The 21,316-nt window shown below is 37.5% G+C and overlaps 1 protein-coding gene across 1 annotated transcript in view; it reads left to right on the top strand.

Moving 5' to 3' along the window:
* The window catches only part of CHCHD6 (coiled-coil-helix-coiled-coil-helix domain containing 6), a 250,182-nt gene extending 231,496 nt beyond the window's left edge, over positions 1 to 18,686 (top strand). The window contains exon 8 of the mRNA XM_070933610.1: positions 18,288 to 18,686. Coding sequence (XP_070789711.1) covers positions 18,288 to 18,311 — 24 coding nt within the window. The 3' untranslated portion in view covers positions 18,312 to 18,686. The remainder of the gene's footprint in view (positions 1 to 18,287) is intronic.
* The last annotated feature ends 2,630 nt before the right edge of the window (positions 18,687 to 21,316 follow it).

Genomic DNA, 21,316 nt, shown 5'->3' with positions numbered 1-21,316 from the left:
ATAAAATAGAACAATAATTTAATTTTTCTAGTCATCAGATACAGATACGCATTCACACACACATTAAAAAGTCAGTCACTCTATAAGCAGTCCACATTCATATTCTCCAGAAGGTCCATCCATTTCTCCAGAAGGTCTGATTTCCTTTTTGAATTTGCATCTTGTATGTGGTATTCATTTCAGTTATACTCCTTAACATACCACATCATTTCTAAAACAATCCTCCTACCATCCTTTTCATCCTAAGTCAATCATTGCTTTTAATTTTAAAGCAATTCTTGTTGGAGAATCCTTGTTTATCCCTCTTTGTCTATTTCCAATTTATTAACATCAAAATCATTCTTCATTTTCTCTGCCTTCTTTACTCTTAACTGTTTCTTTGTTCTTTTTAACACCATTGTTTGCAATTATCTTTTTATTTGCATTGTAGAATATATATCTTCCATTCTTATATTTTGTAGTTTTTTCTCCCCTCATCCACGGCTTCTTTCACTTCAGTCCACTAAGAATCCTTTCTTTTCTTTCTCAATAGTGCAATCTTCTGTGGCACTTTGTAAAATTTTTTTTTCATTCTTCCACATCTTCTTGTCTTATGCCAATTTCCTATTTATTTTGTTGGGAGAATAATTTATCTTCTATATTCTGTTCATGTAATTTCTTTTCCTGCAGTCTAATTAGGGTTTTTTTTTTTACACTTTTCTCCCTTTTTTTCATTATAACATGCCCTAAATGTTATTGTAAACTGCCCAGAGTTCATTTAGTGACCGTTCAAAGTTATAAAGGCACTGAAAAAAGTGACTTAATGACCATTTTTCAAACTTACAACCATTGCAGCATCCCCATGCTCACCTGTTCAAGTCCTTGGCAACTGGTTCATATTTATGACGGTTGCAGTGTCGGGGGTCATGTGACCACATTTTGCAATCTTCTGGCAAGCAAAGTCAATGGGGAAGCCAGATTCACTTAACAACTGTGCTACTAACTTAACAATTGCAGTGGTTCACTTAACAACTGTGGCAAGAAAGGTCGTAAAATGGAGTAAAATTCTTTTAATAACTGTCTTGCTTAGCAACAGAAATTTTGGGCTCAGTTGTGGTCATAAGTCAAGGACTACCTGATCTCATTCCTGCCATCCATTCCTGCCACCTTTCTCCCCCCCCCCCCACCCTAAATTATATGTTTCACAGTTTTTCCCCAATCATATCCCTGGTTCTTTCATGATCACGGTTTACTAGAGTGTAATGTGAAATTACAACCCGTGAATTTGTATTAACAATTTAGATGACATCAATTCAGATAATGTTGAATCATACTTTCTGGCATGCATGCACACACATACACACACACACACACACACACACACATACACACACACACACACACACATATGTGTGTGTGTGTGTGTGTGTGTGTGTGTGTGTAATATGTATGTGTGTATGTATGTGTGTGTGAGAATGAAGGGGGGGAGAGAAACGGCATATATTTCTTTCATTTATAAATCTATTTTTTCCATTCCTGCATTGTACATGTATTCCTCAATTCCCTTCCACAAGATGAGGCCAGTTTCATATCTATCATAATCTTCATCTTTCACTTATTTTAAAATTACACATTTATGTACGTATGCATGTTGATTCTTTTATACAGTCATTCATGTTCTTTGCATTCCAATCTTCTGCATTCAGTGTTCATCAGAGATGCCCCATGAATTTTATTCTCTGTGGCCCATCATGCCTTTGGTTACCACTTTCACATAATGCTTTTAAAGAATACAGAGAAGATTGCGTTATCAGCTCTGCTAATAGTAAGGACAAAACGCTGGTCAATTTCAGCAGATTTTGGGATAGACTCCTCAAGCACAACCTAAACCCAATGTTTGTGCTGTTCTATGCAAGATTTTTAATCCAGACTCTGTCAGGCAAACCAATATACTGTTTCCCACATGCCACTGGTAGGAGATACATGTACTGTACTGCCATGCTGAGGATACTGCTTCCTCTCAGTGTTTCATTTTAGTAGTCACCCACTTGGCCACAGGGCCGGATTTTCCTATAGGCTAACTAGGCTTCAGCCTAGGGCCTCAAGATCAAGAGGGGCCTACACAGTGGTGGGATTCTGGGGTTCTAGGGGGTTCGGCCGAGCCCTTTGTTAAATTGCTGGCTCACCCGCCCCTCGCCTCCCATCCGCGCGGCGCCAGCCTACCGTAGCCAGGGGTGGGCAATTGTGGCTCTTTTACAACCTGTGGACTTCAACTTCCAGAATTCCTGAGACAGCTTGGCTGTCTGAGGAATTCTGGGAGTTGAAGGCCACAGGTTGTAAAAGAGCCACAATTGCCCACCCCTTCCCTAGCCTGAGTTCCGCTGCCTGGGATCCACGTGGGCTGCCACGTGATTCCCCACCGGCTCCGGACGCAAGAGAGCAGGATGGAGAAAGCTGCTTCCATGCCTTCACTCACCCTCACTCTCTGCTCTGTTGGATCGTTGGCCGTTCGCTTACCCCGCCCACTCCCAATCTATTGCTGCCTCCGATGGCTAGAGGGAAAAAAAACTTCAAATTCTTGCCGCGGGGCTTCAAAGGGCCACCCTAGAGCCAGTGGTGCAGCCGAACCCTTTGTTAAATTGCTGGCTTGCCCCGCCCCTCCGCACCACTATTTATTGCCAATAAATAGTGGTGGGCGAGGGGCGGGGGAGCCAGCAATTTAACAAAGGGTTCGGTGTTTTTTTTGTAATTTTATTGGCCCCCGGAGCTTCAGCATAGGCTAATTGGCCCTTGCTTAGATCGGCTCCCGACCCCCAGCTGATTTGCTCTCAGCTGTTTTGCTCACGGATCTGCTCCTTGCTTGCAAAGAGTGCTGATTTTTTCCCCCCTAGCTATACTGAAAAACGAAAGAGAAAGTAAAGCAGGCTGTTGGCTTTGCATGTTGGAAAATTAGGCAGGCAGATTTCTTTTTCCTCATCAAAAAAGGTAGGTGCAAACAACAGGAAATTTAGGGAAAAAGAGGAGATTTTAAAACACAAAAGAAAAAAAGCTCTATTTAACTAGGGAATTGTAATAATTGAGATACTATTAATTGTATATTGTGTTGAAAGCAGAAATGGTTAAGTTGTGGTTTGGAGGAATATATGGGGGAAATTATTTGGTTTATTATTATTGGTAAATATAATTAATTGATTTGTAAGAAATTGGATTGCATGGAAATAATTGGAATATTCATGTTCATATTGATTAATATACAAAAAAGGTAGTTATATAACTGATTTATATTAAAATGTTGAATTGATATTAAACAACTGTAATATTACATAATTAACCAATGTGAGGATGGATATAAAAATAGATGACAATGGGAAGGGGTATAATATAGAGTAGAAGGGAAAAATTGAATTTGATTAAGATTAGAGATGAGGATGAGGGTAATATTGGTTTTTTACAAAAATAGATGAGGAATAAATATGGCAAAAAGGAAATATAGAAATTGTAAATTTAATTGAAATGACTAAACACTGTTTAAATTTGTGAACCGGCCAAATACTCTATTCAAAGAAAATACATTGTATGTTTGTATGTGTGTTTCTAATTATTGTTATTTATTCATATTTGTTCTCTTTTATTCTTTAAAGTTTAACAATTCATTCTTTATCTTAATATCTTTATATTTGTTTGGGGTTGGCTTTCTTCCCTTTCATCTTTTTTATTGTACAGCAATCTTTCTCCTCAAACCTACCACCTCTCTTTTCTTTCCTTCTTACTTTCTCTTCCTCCCCCTCTTCTTCTCCTCCCTACTTCCTCTTCCTTTCTCCTTCTCCTCCTCTCTTCCTCCCTCTCTCTCCTACTCTAATTTCCCTTCCCTTCCTTCATCCCTCTCTATTGCTGTATCCTTTTATGCATATGGACTACTCAGAGGGCTGAAAAAGTTATTTCTGACTGGTCCTCGCACTTTTGATCAGTCCTCAAACTTACGACTCTCCTCACATTTTACATTTTTGCCCTATCTTGTCACCATGGTGAAGAGAAGCAGTTGTGAAATGAGTGACATGGTTGTTAAGAAAGCTGCACGGGCATAAATGTGAGGATGGTCATAAGTGTGAGGACCGGCCAAAAGTGCGAGGCCCAGTCAGAAATGACTTTTTTTCAGCCCTCTGGGTAGTCCTTTTGTGCATATGGACTACTCAGAGGGCTGAAAAAGTTATTTTTGACTGGTCCTCGCACTTTTGACCAGTCCTCGAACTTACGACTGGCCTCACATTTTACGTTTTTGCCCTATCTTGTCACCATGGTGAAGAAAAGCAGTTGTGAAATGAGTGACATGGTTGTTAAGAAAGCTGCACGGGCATAAATGTGAGGATGGTCATAAGTGTGAAGACCGGTCAAAAGTGCGAGGCCCAGTCAGAAATGACTTTTTTCAGCCCTCTGAAAAAAGTCTATGCACATAGCCACGCCCACCAGTCACATGATTGCCAAGCCACACCTCCAACTAAGCCACGCCCACAGAACCTGTTGTTAAAAAATTGAATCCCACCACTGGTGAAAGGGCCTCATAAGTGGAATAGCTTAGGGCCTCTTTTCATCTAAATCCGGCCCTGCTTGGCCATCTTCCTCATATCTCATAGTCTTGACAACATCAACCTACTCCATCCCCACCCTTGTCTGACTGCTTTCTCAGGACTTACCGAGGAATTTAAACTACAGCAGGTAAAACCGTCTGATTTGTTTTCAGTTTTTTACACTTATGAGTTTCTTGTCCTTTGGGGACAACTCAGATAGAAGCAAGATATCTGTACCTAATAGCTCAATTCTAAGGCTTTGTTACTGAATGAGGCTTTAGTAGCACTTTAAGAGAATGGCTTCATTGTAATGTAGTTTTGCTTGTACAAACGGATTACTTCCCTTCATATCCTAAATCATTTTTTCCACCTGCAAGCTCATTAAAATTTAAGATAGTCTTTCTGAGATACATATAGAGATCGGTGGGTGTATTTTCTGTCTCTGATTGTTTCCATCTTTGCCAACACATTGTTTTTCTATCGAGGAGGAATGGGAGCAACATTGGCACCTGCACACACAAGATAAATATAGCTCTCATGCAAATAAAATTAGAGACTGCTGAATGGCAACTTAATAAAAGTGTGAACAGTTAAACAAAGGAAGTTGAGCTCATAATGCTTCTGGGTGAAATTTCGCTATGTCACTAAGCAGAGAATTAAGAGCAGCATCTAAAGCAGCATCTATTCTTCTCTTAGATACACACCATCCTCCCACCTGTGCTTTATTTTACTGTAGGGCACGGTGTCAAACTCGCGGCAACATGATGTCACATGATGTTTCACAATGTTTTCCCATTCACAGACCTGGGGTGGGCGTGGCCTGCGTGTGATGCATCCGGCCTGTGGGCCACCAGTACACCACATTCCTGCTGTAGGGATTTAAAAGTGCAAAAATGGCTGATTTTAGAAAAGTTAGCCAAGCAGAAATTGAAATATATAGAAAATTTAAAGATGCTTAAATGAGTTCAACTGTATAGCAGTAGTGGTTATGATATATTTCCTTTATAGGTCCCTAATTCAGATGTTAGAGAAGAAAGGGTGTTTAATAAAACAAAACTTTAAAAGGATGATAATTCCTTTCACTGCCACTATTAAAGATTAAAGATTTTGCTTATTTTTAAAAGGATTGGAAATCATGTCTGTACGCAAATTAGAGGAAAATGGGGAGAAGGGATATCTTGCCAAGGTTCTTAGTGAACCCTCCCTTAGCCCTGCTGCTATTTTAGAAAGGTCTGAAGACCCTTGACATACATGTAGTCCTTGACTTACAACTATTCATTAGTAACCGTTGGAAGAACAGCAGCACTGAAAAAATTTACAATCAGTCCTTGTACTTAAGACCATTGTAGCATCCCTAAGTGAGCATTATCAAAATTCAAGTGTTTGGCAATCAGCATTATTTATGGTGGTTGCAGCATCCCAGGGTCATGGAATTGCCATTTGCAACCTTCTCAGCTGGCTTCTGACAAACAAAATAGCAATAGCATTTAGATTTATATACCGCTTCACAGTGCTTTACAGCCCTCTTTAAGTGGTTTACACAGCATATTGCCCCCCAACAATCTGGGTCCTCATTTTACTGACCTCAGAAGGATGGAAGGCTGAGTCAACCTTGAGATTTGAAGGCAGCCAAATTGCAGTCAGCTGGCAGTCAGCAGAAGTGGCCTGCAGATTCACTTAACAAAAGTATGTTTCACTTAACAACTGCAGTGATTTGCTAACAACCATAAAAAAAAAAGGTTGTGAAATCAGGCACAACTCACTTAACAGCTTTGCTTAATAACAGAAACTACACTGATACAGAGAAAGATAACCGTTTCTTCCTACTGTACTTTCTTGTATTTGCCTGCCCTTGAGATGAAACAGTTTGATTTTGTTTGCAAAATGTACAGTCGTAGTGCTTTATTTAGTGACCTTAGGAAAACATTTTTTCCCAACCCTTCCTGATATTGTTAACCTGTCTTCCATTTTGTAACTATTTTCAAGTTATACTGTGCATAAAGGAGGTTCTGTTATATCCCTGGGTGAGATTAACCAAACTTTATTCAGAATTGAAAGGAAAGAATTCCTTCTGTGTACTACTAGCTGAGGTTTACTCATAAATACTTATAAAGCTCCTGTTAATCCCCTTAAAACCTGAAAGGAATCTTTGCAGGTTTTCATTATTCCACTTCAGAAAACATCATGTGTCAATTGGAATCCTTTATCCCTTCTGGGGTCTAGGGAACACGGGAGCAGTGGGGGTTAATCCAGTTGCATTGGAAGGTACTCGACGTTTTGTGCTTTATAAACTTTTTCTGTAAAGTAATGGTGGCTGTTGTGTTTTATGCCACATGATTATAGAAAAATGTAAAATTGTTAAGGGTGCAGAATGGAAAGAACAAGTATACTTGAGGTCAATTTCGCTCACTGTCATTTTGGACTGCTAGAGACAATTCAACTTTTCTTTGTGGTTGATACAATCTTATTGCCTCAAACCAGATTAACAGTTGCCAGATTGTAAAATATGATCTATGACTGGATATTACTATTATTTCAGATTTCAGATTCTGTTGATTAATGATCTGTTCTATGTGAGGTCCCCAACGTCCTGTTTTCCTCATTGATAAAACATACATATTTAACGATAAATACAATCTATGAAACATTGACTTCTTAAAATCATAACAAATAATGGTTACATATATAATTATCACATCTCTAATTCCCAAATAACTTATTTGAATAACCAAGCTTTTAACAACTTTCTTAAAATAATCTTATTAGAAGTTGCAATCGCAACATAAAAACTAATGCAACCTAAAATAAAAAATATAAGTAAACAAATTTGAAGGTACAGAAAGGAAAGAAAAAGTTATTAAACTTTTGTAGTTAAAATTTTTTATGTTAAAGATTTACCCAGTGCTATAAAATGTGTTGATCCAAAGATTTCTAATAGCTGAAAAGTAGTTTATAAGCAGTTTCCAAAAGTGATTATGAAAGGAAGTATGCAAACATAAATGTCCTTTCAAAGGTGTCAACTGCAATTTGAGCAAGATGACTAGTCCCTCATCTCCCAGAATTCTAAACCCATGGAAACTGCTATTTTGCAATTTCCCCATAAAGAGGTGCTGTTTGGAGCACTGGTGAGCTATCTCGAGTCCTTTTCTTATCTAGAGAGGAATTAATAAGGAACCATTCTACTCACCAGTTCTTTATTCTATAATGCAGTTGTTGGCTCCTTTTTACAAAGAACCATCTTCAATCTGCCATTTCTTCCCCGTAAAGTTTTTGCAACTTTTAAAATATTAATAAATATACAAGTTTTATATTTCAGGGTAACTGGCAAAGAACTTCCAAAGGTGCTTTTTCAGGAGGCAACTGGACTTCCTTGTTTTTTCTTTTGAAGATGTTTCATTTCTCATCCAAGAAGCTTCTTCACTTCTTACAGTGATAGTGAGGAATGGAATGATTTATATATATCCTTCCATTCCCCACTATCCTGTCAAGAGCTGAAGAAGCTTCTTGGAGAAACAAAACGTCTTCAAAAGAAAAAACAAGGAAGTCCAGTTACCTCCTGAAAAAGCACTTTTGGGACAATCATGACCTGGATGACTGAGAATCTCTACAGACTTTTGGCAAAGAACTTCATCATCAGGTCTCCTTCTGTTATACCTTAAAGATATGCTACTTAAATCTTTTAAATTCATTCTTTAGCTCCAACCCCACATATGCCAATGGCCTCTTCATACTGAAATTGTTAATACATGATTAAAAGCAGCTTGAAATGAAAAGAGATGCCTGTAGCATGCATTCATCACTATTCTGTTACAAGTTAAGGCAATCATTATTGCATTACCTTAGACCAAATGGCTAAAAAATGGGTGAGGCTTGGGAGAGTTCTGTGCTCATCAGATGATTTCATATTCTGTTAAATAAGCACATTATTATTTCACCTCACCAGATTGCTGAAAAGGTATCTAAAATATTATATAAATAATAACTTTTTAATTTTTTAAAAAAGTGAGATGTACAAGCAAAAAATAAAAACACCTGCAGTTTTTGGTATTATCTTTTTGTGTTAATTTGCAGTCATTGTCACAATAGTGACCTATAACAGAATTAGACAGTATTCCTTTCACAGTACTTTTCAGTTTTCAGAGGTTTTTTTCCCTTGCCTTGAGTCATTGGAAAAGGCTGCTTGGAAGAAGCCTGAGATTCAGCCTTTGGTCTCTCTTTTTGGCTGTTTCTTAGGGATGGGTGAGATTTCACCACAGGTTAAAAAAAAAAAAAAAGTTAGTTCCAAGTGGAGCAATAAGGTAGGCTTTCCCCAGGTGATAACAGTGATCAGAGCAATTGTGCTAGGAAAATCAATATGTTAAAATGCATGAACAAAGGTGAGGTGTGGAATATCTAGAGATCAATAGAGGATATGAATTATTCCACTGTGTGAAGATGTGAGGGGCTATAGTTGTATGTCGCTGCCTTTTTTATGCTGTGTGAAAAACAGGAATTATTCAACACAGAGATTCTCCTTAATAAATAAACACATATGACTGGGTAGTGGGCACTACTGTTGTCTATGATATTCAGGGCACAAACTATTAATACAACCATTACATCACCTCACTTCCATTCTCAATTACATTATTTGGCGTATCCAAATACTGATACGTGAATATACTGGTGGTCACATTGCAAGCAGAGTAAAAATCAGTTAGTTAAAAGGCTTTACAGATAGAGAATAATATAGTGTTATTCCTTGTCAACTTGACAATGGAGTTTGCATATCTCTGTCAAGGTTATCTTCCTTATTTTTCACATTAACTCTCTAGGTCCTATGCTGTGGTCTTCATTATTTTTTCCTCACTAAAGAAGGAACTTGTAATCTTGAATATAAATAAATTTAGTACAAAAGGGAAGGAACTTTGTACTAAACATTTATCTTAAAATCACCTTACTTATATGAGGTCATTTTTCAGGAAAAATAGCAGCTGGCCAAAGCAAAATTGAGCAAAAAAGTTTAAAAAGCAACAGGTATCAGAATTGAGAAGTTGCTAAAATGCTTATTTTGAGAAATTGGAGTAGTAGTAATATTCCTAATATTAAGGATTGGATTGGAAAAAACTGTGTGGCTTGTCTATTTTTAAAAAGGTAATTTTATGTACTAATAACGAAATGGCTTAGTGTATTTTTCTATGGCACAGATTTTATGATATTTTGCAATCTTGGAAAATTATTAATAACTTTTCACACCAAGGTAGATTTGAAAATACAGGTAGTCCTTGACTTACAACCATTTGTTTAATGATTGCTCGAAGTTACAATGACACTGAAAAAAGTGACTTGTGACTGTTTTTCACACTTATGACCACTGCAGCATCCCTGTGGTCACGTAAACAAAATTCAGACGCTTGGCCACTGACTTGTATTTATGACAGTTGCAGTGTCCCGGGGGTCATGTGATTTATCTTTTGCAACCTTCTGACAATGGGGAAGCTAGATTCACTTAACAATTGTGTTACTAGCTTAACAACCGCAGTGATTCATTTATTTATTTTCTGTGGGTTTTTTTTTTTCATTTTGTAATTTTTCTATTTATGTCCGTAAAACTCGTTCATATAAAATATTTAGATTCAAAATATGTAAGAAAAAGACAAAAGAGTTAAACACATAGAATAAAAACAATAAAGGATTTGCCCTCCGTTGTTGTTTTTTTTTAATACTAAAGGAAATGTATAAAGAATTGTACCTGCTATCTTTGTGGTGATAAATTCCTTGTGTGTCTAATCACATTTGGCCAATAAAAATTCTATTCTATTCTATGCTGTTCTATGCTGTTCTATGCTGTGCTGTGCTATGCTATGCTATGCTATGCTATGCTATGCTATGCTATGCTATGCTATGCTATGCTATGCTATTCTAAAGAGTAGACTACCATTTCAGACAGAACTTACATAATTAAACTGTGCCATTCCAATATATTTTCCTATGTGTGTAAGACTAAGTCATCAGAGAGTACGCTAGAATCCATCGGTAGCTGGAATCAAATAATTAAGCAGAAAACATAGGATGAAACTTGGCAGAATAATGAATATTTTCCTGCTGGGTTCATTTTCTCACTCCCCACCTGTTTGGATGCTCATAGTTTATAGTTGGACTGAGGTATGACTATACTGTCTACCTTTAGTATCTCAAACTAGATTAGAAATATTTACAAATAGCATGTTGACTTCATAAAATAATATATCGTACAGAATGATAAACTGTGATATTAAATGTAATGAAGCTGTGAAACAAAACAAACTTGTTTCATAACATTGCCAACTGTTTCAAGCTGTAAGATTTTCCTGTCTGGGTGTTTAGAAAGGAATGAGTGGAGAAAGAAGGAGAGAGCTGGTAGTGGCAGACACTGCAATGAGAGGAAAGCAGTCCTGTGAATAAAATGCAAGGAAAAAGGCCAGGAAGACAAGGCAAAACAAGACAATTAACAGACCCTGGGAAATGTGAATTCTTAGACTTCAATAGCAGAATCTGGGTGACTTACGGGGCCTTTACAGCAAAACATCTGGAAGCCATAAGCAGCCTGCTGTCTGTGGAGTATATCTCTCTATTACTCAAACATTTACAAGGACTGTGGCAATTTAGCAATGCAATTATTGAGGATTACATAACGGAGGGAAAGATTGGGATTCAGATGGTTGCAGTGACAATGAACCATTTCTAAGAAATGACTTCTGCATTGGCCAAATACCTTTAGTTGCTTTTTCAGTAACTAAAGGATTGTTGATAGTGTTTTCTAATAGCTGGAAGAAGATGGCAGATTTACAGCACCAAAGAAAAAGCAATAATTATGCAATAAATTATGTAACAGGTAGTCCTTGACTTACAACCATTCCTTTAGCGACCGTTTGAAGTTACAATGGAACTGAAACAGTGACTTATCACTGGTTTTCATACTTACGCAGCAGCCTCGTAGTCACATGATCAGAATTGGGGTGCTTAGCAATTGGCATGTATTTATGATGGTTCCACTGTCCTGGGGTCATGTAATCACAATTTGCAACCTTCCCAGTGGCTTTTGACAAGCAAAGTCAATGGGAAAAGTCAGATTTGGTTAACAACCATATAATTCACTTAACAACTGTAGTAATTTACTTTGCAACTGTGGCAAAAAGATTGTGAAATGAGGCGTGACTCACTTAACAACTATTTTCCTAGCAATGGCAATGTTGGACTCAATTGTAATCATAAGTTGAGGACTACCTCTATAGTCAGTGGTTTTATTTTTTTATGAACCATGCCAATTCAAAGATATCAAGCCTTTCGTCATTGACAGTTAACGTATCAATTAGTTAGCCTTATTAATGGCTATAATGATTGATCTTTATCAAAGTACATATTGCCATTATTGCTTTGTTCTGCCTTATTGCAAACATGTAAGAATAATTGCTAATCAGTAACATGTACAGTAGTGGTGGGTTGCCCCCGGTTTGGACTGGTTCACAAGAAGCAGTAGTAAAACCGGCGGGAGGCTCTGCCCACCGACCCCATCAGGAAGCTTCTGCGCATGCACAGAAGCATGCGCGTGCAAGCAAAGCAAATGTGTGCGGGCGGCCCCATTGCAAACCAGTAGTAAAGGTAAGTAGAACCCACCCCTGATCTACAGGTTGCCCTCAACTTACTACTGGTTGCTTAGTGACCATTTGAAGTTACAATGGACCCCCCCCCCCGGGGGTACTTATGACTTCTTTTCAAAGTTCTAAGGCTGCGCCCCCCCCCCCCCAATGATCGCACAATTGCATTTTGGGTGCCAGGCAACTGGCCTTCATTTCTGGCTATTTGCCTAATCCTGTGGTCATGTGACTGCATTTTATGACGCTGTTGCTGAAAACTGACATTTATTTCTGGTTTTCAGCAAAACCGTCCCATAGCAAACAATGTATTTGCGTAATGACTGTGGCATTCTATTTACAATCATATTTACTTAATGACTGCTGCAAAAAAGGTAATAAAATCAGATCGGTCACATGGGTGGCCTGCTTTATGACAGTCATGACTTATGACATTGATGGTCAAGTTCCCTTATGGCTGTAAGTTGAGGACTACATATATATATTACATATATTGCTGTTGTCAGCAAAGACTAGTAACATTTGAACCCCTTATGTGGAGATATGCTCATTCCCACAATTTGTTCTAGCTTCCATTGCAACTTAGTGTTGGAAGGGTCAGACACTTCCTAACCTGCTATATACATTGTCCCCATAAATAAAATTTATTCTAAAATAGTTATTTTAGTCTCATTACTTTTATCTGATTATTTCTATAGCACGTACCCTGTTTCCATCTTTGTTTGATTCTGTTCCTCTTAGGAAGTTAATATTATCCAATGAGTCATTTTTTAAATGTTTTTATTTTCCTTAATATACAAAAGGGGGAGAGGGGTGAAAAAAAATGGGAGAAAAAATGAGAAAGATAAACTCAAGAAATAAAAGCATAATATCGTTGAGTCTAATTTTTAAAACACATCATTAAATGCTGACCCTAGGGAACACTATTGATCAGTCTTTCCATTGTGTTAGTAAAGACCGAGTTCATTAACAGAAAGTAAAGACCTATCAGCAATCAAAGGGATCAAATCTGAGATCTCACTGTCTTTCCAATATGGACTTATTCTAGCCTAACCTTGCAAAACATTCAACGAAGTCTCTCATGATATCCTGTTTAATGAAACAATAAAACAAGGCTTAGATTATTTTTATTAGTAACTTGAACGGAGGGATCAAGGAGATGATGATCAAATCTGCAGACAATACAAAATTAGGAGTAGCTAACACTTTAGAAAAGAAAGGGATGATTATAAAATGTCTAGATGGTGTTGAAGAGTGAACCAAAATAAACTGAATGATATCTGAAAGAGAAAACTTGCATCTGGGGCTGGGAATAGGGGATTGAAGGGGCACGGAGGGCAGAGGTGTTTGATTATAATTTTGGATGCTGGCAAAATGATGTCCCGACTATCAAAGGTCAGAACAAGAAAATAATGACTATTGCCTAGAAAAGAGATGAATATGAGCTGTGTTAAAAAAAAAAAAAAGAGTGGTTAGATAAATAGGCAAACATGTATACACCAGCATTTTCTTAATTCAAAAATGGCACATGGGTTTTTATATATTTTTTTTAAGTTTAAAAATAGCAAAAATTAAGAACGAAGAAAAGATTGAATATGTACGCATGTCTCATGATACCCATATTGGGGAGTCAATTGTGCTGCCAGCATCCTGCCTTGTAACCATTTCTGCAATTGGGCACACCTTTTTCCTGCACCTGAAAAGGATTGAAGGCCACCTTGGTGTTAGAGCCGATAGGAATGTTAAACATAAAGGACCAGGAGATTAAAAAAAGAGCCTTCATAAACTGCAGCTTGGTTCAGGCTGCCAAACGCCTCAGAACAAGGTATTCAAGCAGTTTAAAGAGATTTATTAAACTCAGTAATAAATGAGGGCTGGAAAATTCTTATTGCGATTTCCAAATTCTGCACCTCACTTTTAATCCTGCCATTAAACATGGTTTATAGAAGTTGTGTTATGATTCTTGCTTCATGGTTTGTGCCTTGCCGGGTGGAGACTTGAACCTTGGCAACACTGAATTGAAGAGATTTTGCTACCTGGCAATATTTTACAGTATTAAATATTTTGGCACCTGAGCCAGATAATTCCATAAACGCTTCTCTTGTTCCTCATGGTAAATATAATAATGAAGAACAATTTAGCTCTTCAGCATAGATAAAATACCTGAAACACACACACACACACACACACACACACACACACACACACACACACACACACACACATTATGGATTGTAGAAAATCTGCTCCTATTTGGCACCAGCACGTACATTTTCAAATAATTGATAGAGAGAATAGTATTGCAATACTCTACATCAAGCATTGCTTTCTTATACTCATTTGCACGACAATAAATGCAGGGCAGAGACATTTTTACATCTTTTAGACAGTGAGGTTGGAGAATTTGCCCGAAGCCTCTGGTACTTGATACACATTAGACTTGCAAGTAATAGTGATTTAAATGTGAACAACAACCAGCATGATGAGATGTCCAGCTGAGCATCAAAGAAATAGGAGAAAACAGATTACATCTTCTTGCATTTTAGTACGTAGATTAAATCTATTTATTATAAGTATTATAATTCCAGTATGGCATTTTAGAAATATTCAAATGAATGTGAAATATAAATAATAAAAAACATAAAAGCGTAGGATTAAAAATCATTTATAAAGTACAAAAGGTAGGGGAAGTTTTGGCTGTCAAAAAGTAAGATCAAAACAATCCATTGTTCTGCAGAGACTATTTTCTAATAGAGTTCTTTTGAAATTTACAATTTAAGTGATTGAGGTTTTGGCAGTTCTTGGAGTCAGGGAAGGATGTTACGACCACAATTGAACCCAAAATTTCTGTTTGTTAAGCGAAACATTTGTTAAGTGAGTTTTGCCCCATTTTATGAGCTTTCTTGCCATAGTTGCTAAATGAAGCTGGCTTCTCCTGCTTGTCAGAAGGTCACAAAAGGTGATCACATGATCTTTTGACCACATGACACAGGAACAGTCATAAATGTGAACCAGTTGCCAAGCATCTGAATTTTGATTTATTTATTTATTTATTGTTTATATTTATATACCACCCTTCTCCCGAAGGACTCGGGGCGGTGAACAGCCAACAGATAAAACACAAGAAATACAAAATTTAAAACCAGTATTAAAATCCGATTAAATTAATTTGGCCCACAATTAAAAGCACCCCTGTATTAAAACCCATAATTAAACAGTTTAAAAATTAAAACAATTTAAAAGAGTTTAGGCCAGCCCGGCTTGTTGAAATAAAAACGTCTTTAGGGCACAGCGAAAGGTGCGTAGATCCGGGATCCGCCGTATCTCTGGGGGCAGTACATTCCAGAGGGTAGGTGCCCCCACAGAGAAGGCTCTCTCCCTGGGGGCTGCCAGTCGGCATTGTTTGACTGACGGCACCCTGAGGAGCCCCTCTCTGTGGGAGCGTACTGGTCAGTGGGAGGCTATCGGTGGCAGAAGGCGGTCTCGTAAATACCTGGGTCCTATGCCATAGAGCGCTCTAAAGGTGGTAACCAATACCTTGAAGCGCATCATGGAGATGCTGCAAAAATCATAACCGTGAAACGTGGTCAGGAGTCACATTTTTTTCAATGATGATGTAATTTTGAACAGTCACTGAACAAATAGTTGTAAGTCAAGGACTGCCTGTATTTGGATGATTCTTATACCAGTGTTTTCAGGATTGGAATAGTCCAGGCTAAGAGATGGAGCTGGGACCTTAGACTATGTCACTATAAATGACCTGGCAGTGACTAATGAGCACTGAAAGCATTTTGGCTTCCAATCAGTGTCAGTTCCATAACCTTCATGAATCCAACTTGTCTTTTTTAGGATGAGGGAGAAATAGTAATTAGTCCTTCCACCCACAACTTGTTCTCAGAAGTAATTTTATCAAGTGTCTTGTTGAGTGCAGCTTCTACTGATTGATAGTGCCATCAACTGCAGCTTTTGTTTGCAGCAACCTTTGGGGAAATGAGCTACAGATTAGGAAGCCAGTGGCTAATCTAAAAAGACCTGATTTTGGTCTTTTTTAAGAATTTGTTTCTTAACTAGAATTTGTTTATGATGCAGTTTTGTTTTTGTTAATCTAATGCCAATAAAATAATCTAATTGGCATACAAACTTCAACAACTCTCGTCACCAGATTTGTGCAGACAATTTTCAGCTGGAGGAATTGTATTTGTTGAAATATACCAATTGATATTATTTTCCCAAGTTTCTGAAAATAGAAGAACACAGATTGTTGCTGCAGATTTAAGAGACAACATCTTATGAGGAGAATCAACACTCCCATATTTTTAAGATGAACATCATGAGTATCTTAACACTTTACAAATGCAGCAAAATGCTTAAAGTGAATATTAGAATAGCTTTTGGAGCCAAATTCTCCAGCTTTGAATCTGTGAAAAATGTATCCTGACAATGTGACACTCTTTCTGTTAGCTTCTAGAACTTCCAAAGTGAATTTCCTTGAGGATACAATTAGAGGTCAAACATCATAACCATTTGTCAATATGGAATGACCAGATTCTGGGTTGTGTCTTTGTTATAGCTCCATAGAAGCAGTTTGTCTATCCTTTCCACTTCATTGACCGAAACCTTTCTAGCTGGCTGCTGATCTTGCAAACTCTTCATTTCCCTTCTCCTCTTAATGTGAATCTCAGAAACATGATCATTGAGCTGCAAGGGACCCGCTTTGATTGGAATAAAAGAGAAACAATATATTAAGTGGGCTGTTTTGCTTGGAGATATAGTAAAGGACTTCCTGTTTATTTCAAGATGTTTAAATCATTTATATAGTATTTCTTATTTAGAAAATCCCAAACCAGATTATAAGAAAGTAGGTTATAGAAAGAGATTCTCTGATAGCAGCAATATGTGTAGGAAAGGGGTAGATTATGATTTCTTTCCTTCACCTAACAATTTGCTTAGTGTCCTTGATTACTGGGGCGAAGCTTTTCTTGCTTGGCCTTTCACACTCTGTGTGTGTGTGTGTGTGTGTGTGTGTGTGAGAGAGAGAGAGAGAGAGAGAGAGAGAGAGAGAGAGAGAGAGAGAGAGAGAGAGAGAGAGAGAGAGAGAGAGAGAAAGGCTTGTACAAATATTAGCAGATAATGAAATGTATGTATTCAGCCTCGGGGGCCAATTTCTGCTATAATCTTGGTATCACAAAAAACCTACGCACCACTGAGATATATGCTGTCAGCCTTCTTTCATAGTATTTTGCTCAAGACTTTCATATTTATTCCATAAATGAAAAGTAATTGTACTGAATGAATCACTTTTCCAACAGAGTGAAGAATTCTAATTAATTAATTAATTAGAATTAATAATTAATTAATTGACATGATACCATCCCATCTCATGATTCTGGGTGTTTTATAATAATATCAAACAGCTGTCTTAAAATACAAATCACACATAAATATAATTGTAAAAAATCAAAACACTAAAGGTAGTCATGCCTTCCCCTCCCCAGGAAGGAAGGATCCAAACCTGTCTCCAAGGGTAAGTTGCTCCATAAAATTGGGACTACAACAGAAAAGGCTATTCCATACTGCTTTCACTTCCCAGAGTATGGTGCCCTGATCATGCCCTGTCTTGATAACTTGGAATTAAGCAACCTGAAGTAAAGAGAAACTTCCTAGCCGTGAAGACAATTAACCAGTGGAACAGCTTGCCATCAGAAGTTGTGGGTGCTTCATCACTGGAGGTTTTTAAGAAGAGACCAGACAATCACTTGAAACGATACAGAGTCTCCTTCTTGAGCAGAGGGCTGCACTAGATGACCTCGAAAGTCCCTTCCAGCTCTATTCTGAATGACTGACCTCACCCCAAACAGGCAGCTTTATCCTAGCAGTTTCATTCAGATGTTAAACTAAAATTTCCATAGGAGACTGTTGATATTGATGCAATAAAAAGCAAACACCATCTCAATTTAGTATTGTTTCTTGATTTCAGGAGAATTTTCCAATGCAAAACAAATTGTAAGAACTTTTGCATTCAAGATTTGAAATATAAAACATTATTTTACTGCATTCCATGTTACATTGCCAATCCAGTTACTGGAAAGACACTTACTCTTTCTCTTTCTTTTTGTTCTCCCCCTCTCAGGAATTGTTGGTCCATTTTGATTAAAATCCAACTGCTAAAACAGGTGAAGACAGCAGAAGTTCTTCAGGGGGCCAGCATCTTCTTCAGTTTCGTGCTGCTGTCAGTGAGTGCCTTCTACCTTTAGCAGTCCACAAAAAGCACCCTGTGTCCTTGCACAGATGCCTCTACGGGTCAGTTGCAATGGTTGAATTCGGAATTAAGGGCCAAATGGGTTTGGGAAAAGCTATGCTCTTGAAAAGTATGTTGCCAACAATCCTTTCTCTGACACCTTTTCACAAAAAGGAGTGCTGCAGGCAAATATTGTTTCTAATATGGAATTTTAAACAAAAGCTTCCACTGAATAATACAGAAACCAAAAGTTTGCCAAATGTTCAATGTTACTGTTAGCCAATATTTCAGTTTGTGTCTTGTTTTTTTTTTTTTTAGAATTACACATCTACAGAATAATGTCTGTATGTATATATGTATGGCTAACCATGGGCAAGGCATTCAAATAAAACAATAAAGAATGTTTAATGTTTACTTTATATTGTCAGGTGTTTTTTTTTATTCAAAGTTTTAAAAAATAACTTAAAAACTGAGCATCAGTTCTTCTATTGAAGAATCTGGTTCCCAGGTAAATTCAAATGTAAATCAGTAACAGGCTGCCTGATCTTAAATTTCAGAGAAATTTTCATGCGTGAGAAGAGGGATACCTATAGAACCTGGCGACTATGAGTTCAAGCCTCCCCTTAGCCATGAAAGCTGGCTGGGTGACTTTGGCCCAGTCAGTCTCTCTCAGCCCAACTCACATCATAGGGTGGTTATGGTGATGAAAATACGAGGAGGGTGGTTCACTGCTTTGAATTATGATAATTTTTATTATTAAAAATGGTGGGACACAAATAAAAATAAAAAATTAGAGGAGCTAGGAGGCAGCTTTCATCTTAGAAAATTCTCTTCTATGCTGGAAGCAGCTACCGTATTACCTGGAGACAAAAATAAGGGTCCCTTTGCAGGTATTGTTTCCTTGAATATATGTCTCTTTGGCCAGGTTGCCTTTGACTGAAATTTGCATTATAGGAGCTCTACATTGTAAAGTTAAGATGCCAAAGCTTCTTTATCTACCTACTTTGGATATTTTCCCCCTTAGGCAAGTGTAATAACATTTTCCGTGTTCTTTATATTATGAGCTTTATTTACCAAATTGGCAATTCCTCTGTTGAGAAATAACTGATTACAGCGTTCAAGCAGATGCTGTCATCTCAAGATACGCAGGTGTCTGCGGAATGTAAACAGATGTGATCATTCAGAAAATGAACCCTGAATTCATTTGTAGGCAAGGAGGAAAGTTAATCCAGTCATAAATTCAAATATAACCTCTTTAGCCTGACTCTAATAAACATAAGCATGGTGTGTTGCATGTGCTTTACTGCTCCGAGCACAACAGAACATCAGCCTTCATGGCATTCAGCAAGAGAGACTTCTTGGTCAGAGAATGGGATGGATTTCATGCCTGTAATTTTAACTGGAAGTCAATTAATCCACAGAAATTATTCTAAACCATCAAGAGACAATATGATTCTTCTATTTAATTCTGTCATGTAATGTGATAGATAAGCAATTTTACCTCAGGAGCAGAACACGTTTTTTGACTGCTTGCAGATATGCATAGGATTTCAGATTAAGTACCAGTTTATCTTACTGATATTTTTTAAATAAATAACTGAAGGCACAATGTAAGGAGAAGGCATTTTTCTGTGCACCTGTCCACAATTAAACTAAACAGCCCTAAGCTAAGTATCTTAGACTTAGTTAAACAGACTTCTTGTGAAAATGGCCCATTCTTTTCTGACTGACTGGTAGTATGAAGAGAATGCTATTGGATTAGGTGGAATTTACAGCAAGACAATTCTTAGATTAAGTGAAGGGAGAATGTACTGTATTAAATATCTTACTTAGCACCAGAAATTTTGGGCTCAGTTGTGATCGTAACTTGAGGACTATCTGTATTCTCTGTATGCTAGTTGCACAGATTTGTGGAAGAGATCATATTTTGCCCCTTGCTTTCCTATAAGGTACGTGGTGTTTTATTAATACCACTATAAACATTAAAAGGGGATTGAGTAGCAGATGTGGGAAAGGTCTTTATATGAAAGCTTGGACAGTTACTGTCAGCTAGAGTGGGTGATCGACAAGTTGTCCAGCGTGTTATCTTTCTAACAATCATCAGACCAGGATTGTAAACTCAAGCTGGCCAACTGTTCTGCTGGCACTTTCATAACAGCCCCAATGTCACAGTGGTCTCCTACCATAGTCATTTTGTATGTTCAGGGTGATTTTTGCATAGGACAAGATTTAAAGTATAATTCTGCTTCTTGCTAAGTTTTCGGTTCAACAAATTTTACAAAAAGCTAACACTAAAAACACAGTCTAAAAAAAAAAGAATCTTGCAACATAAAGCTGAATAATGAGATAAATAAAAATATAAAAGTAATAGCAACAGATGTAATAGCTGAAATTAAAACTGGAAGTCTTTACCTGGTAACATGCTAAACTTGGAGTTTCCGGACCTTAGCACCTTTAAGACAACATGCTGGCTAGGAAATTCTGGGAATTGCAGCCTTAACCATATCTTAAAGTTGCTAAGGTTGAGAAACACGGTGCTAAACCAAAAGCACATCTGAATGGCTCAGCAACAACATTTAGGATAGAAAATGCATGATCTTGGAGAGCCACTGCCCCTGGTTCTCCTTGACAGCATATGGAGCACTCGATAGGATCACTTAACATTTGGGTGCATGGTAAATGATCATCTGCATTCACAATATAAAAGCAAAACGTATGATCTTGCATTTAAAGAAAATAGACTAATTGCCTTTAGTTAATATTTAATACTTGATTGTTTAAGATGTTTATTGACTATCTTTGTATTCGTGCACTTTCCCCCCCTAGCTCTGCTGACTTTGTAAAGAGAGAAGCAATTGTTGAATGTATCTATAACTATTTTAAGAGAACTGCTGGATATTGTTGGAGTGAGGACTGGAAAG

Source organism: Pituophis catenifer, unplaced genomic scaffold (assembly GCF_029215685.1).
Source record: "Pituophis catenifer annectens isolate HBS135680 unplaced genomic scaffold, rPitCat1.0.hap2 SCAF_2, whole genome shotgun sequence".
Classification (NCBI taxonomy): domain Eukaryota; kingdom Metazoa; phylum Chordata; class Lepidosauria; order Squamata; family Colubridae; genus Pituophis; species Pituophis catenifer.
This window is presented reverse-complemented; position numbering and strand designations above follow the sequence as displayed.